Consider the following 4,674-nt stretch of genomic DNA (forward strand, 5'->3'; position numbering starts at 1 on the left):
CCATTAGCGAGCGAGCAGATTTTTCCTTTCAAAACACATTTTTAGCCATCAGTTTAAATCAATTAAAATGATTATTAAATTATTTAAAATCTTAGATAAATTAAATATAAAATATAATACAAATTTAAAACGCAAAGGTTATTAAAGATATATTGAAAAACAGACAGACAGACAGATCGCCAGGTAGATAGATTGTTAACCTTTTTAAGTTTAACCTGCGATACACTTAAAAATAGAAACAGCAAATGTGATCTTTATGCTGGTTTGACTCTCAATGTAACAGTTTAAAGTATTCACTAGATGGCAGTAGCGAGCGTAAATGATCATTAATAATGCATGATGCAGTTTGTTCAATGTGGTGTTGTATTCCTCCTATATATAAAAACAGGGAAAGATGTCTCTGATGCGAAGTAGTTTTTACGATTTCAAAAGCAACCTGACTTTAGTGTTTAAATTTTATTTTTTAAAGTTTCTCTTGATTTACTATAATTGTGATGGATTAACAAAAGTCAGTAGGTGTGACAATGAAATAAGAATGCAGTCGTGGTTAAGGGTGTTGAGGATTAAGGAGAATTAAAGATATTTGTCAGATCTTAACATGAAAAGCAATTTAATGTTTAGTCATGAATGCTCTCATTCATTTAATCACACCAGATTGCCAGAAGAGGAAATTAAGTCTGGTATTAGGTCAAATGCAGCTGAACCTGGTCGCTTCACTACGGGGATTTGTAGGCTACGTTTAACCATTAAAGTAACATTCATATCATCATCAGATAGACATGTGACGTTAGACATAATGCATATGATTTTTATCTGAGTCAAATTTAATGACAAGCTACTTTTTTTTTTCTAGCCTTTCTTTTCTTGTGCATAAATGTCAATAAGTCAAATAAATGGTGATAGTTCAAAGTAGACCTGTAATATTGACTGCTCCAGTAACAATGGCAATTTATTTGTGAATTATGCATGAACTAAAATTTAGTAGGCTACCTACCTTACTAACACCAGAATAATACACCAGTTGTTTAAAATACTGTACATGAGATATTATGAAGTAAGTAAGTTAACCAGGAAAAAAAGGAAGAGATTCTTCAACATAAATAAATAAAAACGCCAAGCTTTTTTTCTGAACAGACACACAATCTGTTCCAGCTCTAGTGGGCGTGGCCACAGTCATAATCATATTTAAGCGGCTGTCAGTGAGACACGGCTGATTTTTTAACCTTGACGCACGAGAGACGCTCACAGTAACAAAGTAACACTCGAAGACGACAAGTAACAATCTCCAGTCACTTCAAAGGAATTAAGAGAGCGGGAAGGATTTTATTTTTAACAACTGATTCTATCGTCGTCATGACCAGAAGGGAAAATATGAACTTTTTAACTGTTTTGCGCCTTTTTGTCTTTACCATCGGTGAGTAGGCTATATCTGACAGACGGTCACTTGGTGCTGAAGGGTGTCGAATTCCAATCCTGAGCTAGTTATATAAACGTAAAATGTAATGTTTTTAATAAAATGCTTTGTATTTAGTGGAATTTTCATAACATGGCTTGTTTAATACTTAACAGACTTTGTTTAACCCTTTAAAACCTAAGATTTGCCAGTGAAGCTATTAATGGGTCAACAATGTCATTCTGTTTTAAGAATATTCTGGGATATATTTATTTCTGTCTCATGCGTTCATTCGTTAGCTCAGTGTCTGTGCATGCAAGATTTTTGTAAATGAAGCCCCTCTGCACCCTCTAGGGGTATTAGGTAATGCACACAAACTATTATTAGTTTTAAAACATGCTTATTTGTATGTAAGCCTCGAGACCTTGAAATAAACTGGTAAATTGTAGTTAAAATGGAAAATATTGCCGTGCTCTTTGCATACATGAAGAAAAATAAGATAAAAAAATACAACACCCAGTGAGTATATTATGTACATTATGGTCAACAATCCACTGCTTAACCGTTAACAATCAATCAGCCTAACTAATCAAGTTTTAATTGCTATTTACTATGTTTTCCCATTCAGTGGCTGTCATGTCGGTGAGCTGTGCGTCTATAGAGCGGTTCGAGAGCGAGAGGCCTGCACAGACAACTGTGATTGATCTTTTGGAAGCGCTGAATGAGAAGAGAACTACTTTGGACAACGAGCAAGTGGAATACGAGGAGGAAACTGAGGAGTATTACTATGACGATGAAGAGGATGATGAGTTTTCGGGGGATTATGCGCTGCCATTGGGTAATTATTGTTTCTTTTTTGCATGCGTTGCTTACTTGGTGTGCCGTAGAATTCGTTTCAATACAAGTTAACTGTATATTTTCTCTTCTCTCCCACTAAAACAGTTGCGTATTCAAGGAAACCCAAAGACCAGAGTGCAGTTTTGAATGCAGAGATAACTGAAGGTACGAAGAGGAAGGGACTCGGAAGGAAGAAGGGAAAAGGAAAGGGAAAAGGCAAGAAAAGGAACCCTTGTCTAATGAAGTACAAGGACTTTTGTATCCACGGAACCTGCCAGTACCTGAGGGACTTGAAGGGGCCCTCATGCATGTAAGCACTTCCCTTAAGCCAAATCGCTTGTCATTTCTGTGATTTTTATGTCTATTATATTTAAATAGTTCTATTTTATAGCAGTGAATGAGAATCAATGGCTATTTTTCCCCCCAGATGTGACTCCGGCTACACAGGAGAGCGCTGTCACCTTTTCTACCTGGAAGTAAAGACGAATGGTGAGGCGTACGACCGCACTACGGCCCTCGCTGTGGTGGCTGTGGTTCTCTCTTCGTTATGTCTCACCATCATTGGACTTCTCCTGGCACTCAGGTTTGTTTTTAATCCCCCTCTTTAGTTTCTATAAGCAAGTGGATGTGTGCAGTGCAGTTTATCATAATGTCGGTCTTTTTATCTAGGTTTCACAAGCAAGGCGCATACAATGTGGAAAATGAGGAGAAGGTTAAACTGGGAGCCGCCCCGCACCACTAAACGAGACAGGGGAGAGAACGGTGAGTGAAGTCATCCATTTGTATACACTGCATAAACTCATCCAGCCTGACTTGACTCAGTCGCTTGACATCTGGGATCTTGTTTTATTTCAGGGCGACCGTGTGGAAATTCTACCTCAAAATGAAGTGGCAAAGTTGAATGTTGTGGAGAGCAGCGGGCACAGCCTGCTGGAGAAGAGGGAAGAGTGACCGCGTTTTTTTGGCAGGACTCGTGGCGCCTCCGTGAACTGCCAAATGACTCGCTAAAAGGTTCGCAGGAGATCTCGAATCCTGCCACCAACTGGAACTATGACGGACGGACTCGGTTGGGAAGACCCTGAGTTGTTCGATACAGAATAAGAAGGAACTCTTCGGGGTTGGGAATGTAGTTTGAGTTTTAGAGGCTAGGCTTTTTCTAGTACTGAAGAAGCTTTGCCTGAAATGAGTATTCTTACAAATAAGCATTTTTGTTTGTCTTGTGCACTGTGTATTTAATCGTTGCTGGCTATGCTTTAATTTATTTATTTATGTATATATATCTATTAATATTTATTTGGATGTAGACCAACCTTGTCCAGCCCTTATGCACTGGCAACGTATTTGAAAGTCTTTGTGTTTTATGTCTATGTAAAATTTTATTTATTAAAAAAAGCAATAGTAATCCGTGTCTATTCAGTATGTGAGTACTGAACAATGGTAGACTGAATCAAAAATAATTGTGTATATATACTAAAATAATTAAGTATAAATAGTATATGCTATTTTGATATTTTTTTCGTGCATTTAATGAGAATATTTTGGAATTATTATTTGTATTTTAATGTCCAGGACAGTGTTAGAATGTATCTTACAGCAAATTTTATGAAAAATCGTATTTCAAGCTTTTTTTTTTTTTTTAGGGAGAGAAAAAAAAAAAACCTTTTTGGCCAGTAAAATGCACTGTTATTGAACAGTGAGCAAATTATAAAATGTGAATTTTGAGCGGTTCATTTTGTTTATTTAATTTCAACATCTATAAGACAAAGAAATTGTTTCCACGTTCTCTCATTGTATGTATGGAGTATTTTTTTTTTAATACTCAGACAAGAAATTCAGACAAATAATAAACTCTTTATATAAAAGAACATGAATTGTATTTTCATGAGAGATTTGTATGCTCAATATGTTCACAAGGAGGAAGATTCCAGTGTTGCAATGAGTAATTTCCTCATGAGGGCAGTTACGACCGGTTTCCCATTTTGAGGATATTTTTGAAAACTGGAATAGCGACATGAATACTGTAATGTCTACGTTTTGGCTGAAGCATTTGTCTAGTCTGCCTCCTGCTCTCAATTCCAAAGATTTCTTTCATGTGACATGCACCTGCATCCTGAACATGTGACCTGCATTGTGGCCCTTTTACATTGACAATAAACACACTTTCACAAACACACCCATCACATGCAACTTCTCACCTTGCATTACCCGCATAACTTGCTTGCATCATCATGAAATAGCACTTCCTCTATAGAAAGTTGCGATGATTGTGTGCTGGCCACACCTCTAGCAACAAGACTTCCATTTTATACTCCAAAATCTCTCCCCTTGATCTATAAAAACTGATCTGTGACGGACTTAAAAGACTCCATAGGAACCCACACCACAGAGCTCATTTCCTTTTGAATGTTTAAAGTCGGTCTCAGATCTTTTGTTGGTTTTTTAAA

General features: G+C 36.9%; 1 protein-coding gene across 1 annotated transcript; it reads left to right on the plus strand.

Moving 5' to 3' along the window:
• Positions 1-1,212: 1,212 nt before the first annotated feature.
• Positions 1,213-4,037, plus strand: hbegfa (heparin-binding EGF-like growth factor a). Its single transcript, XM_079892985.1, has 6 exons — positions 1,213-1,414; positions 2,022-2,231; positions 2,336-2,540; positions 2,658-2,813; positions 2,900-2,992; positions 3,086-4,037. The coding sequence occupies exons 1-5, from the start codon at positions 1,354-1,356 to the stop codon at positions 2,970-2,972; spliced, it is 705 nt and encodes a 234-aa protein (XP_079749111.1). The 5' UTR covers positions 1,213-1,353; the 3' UTR covers positions 2,973-2,992; positions 3,086-4,037.
• Positions 4,038-4,674: the final 637 nt, after the last annotated feature.

The sequence above is a fragment of the Squalius cephalus genome, assembly GCF_949319135.1.
Source record: "Squalius cephalus genome assembly, chromosome: 14".
NCBI lineage: Eukaryota > Metazoa > Chordata > Actinopteri > Cypriniformes > Leuciscidae > Squalius > Squalius cephalus.

Bases quoted from the DNA above. Each gene is read 5' to 3' on its own strand.
- hbegfa (XM_079892985.1), top strand. From the start codon at position 1,354: ATGACCAGAAGGGAAAATATGAACTTTTTAACTGTTTTGCGCCTTTTT. The intron at 1,415-2,021 runs GTGAGTAGGCTA...TTTCCCATTCAG, and splicing joins CCTTTTTGTCTTTACCATCG to TGGCTGTCATGTCGGTGAGC. The intron at 2,232-2,335 runs GTAATTATTGTT...CCACTAAAACAG, and splicing joins GGATTATGCGCTGCCATTGG to TTGCGTATTCAAGGAAACCC.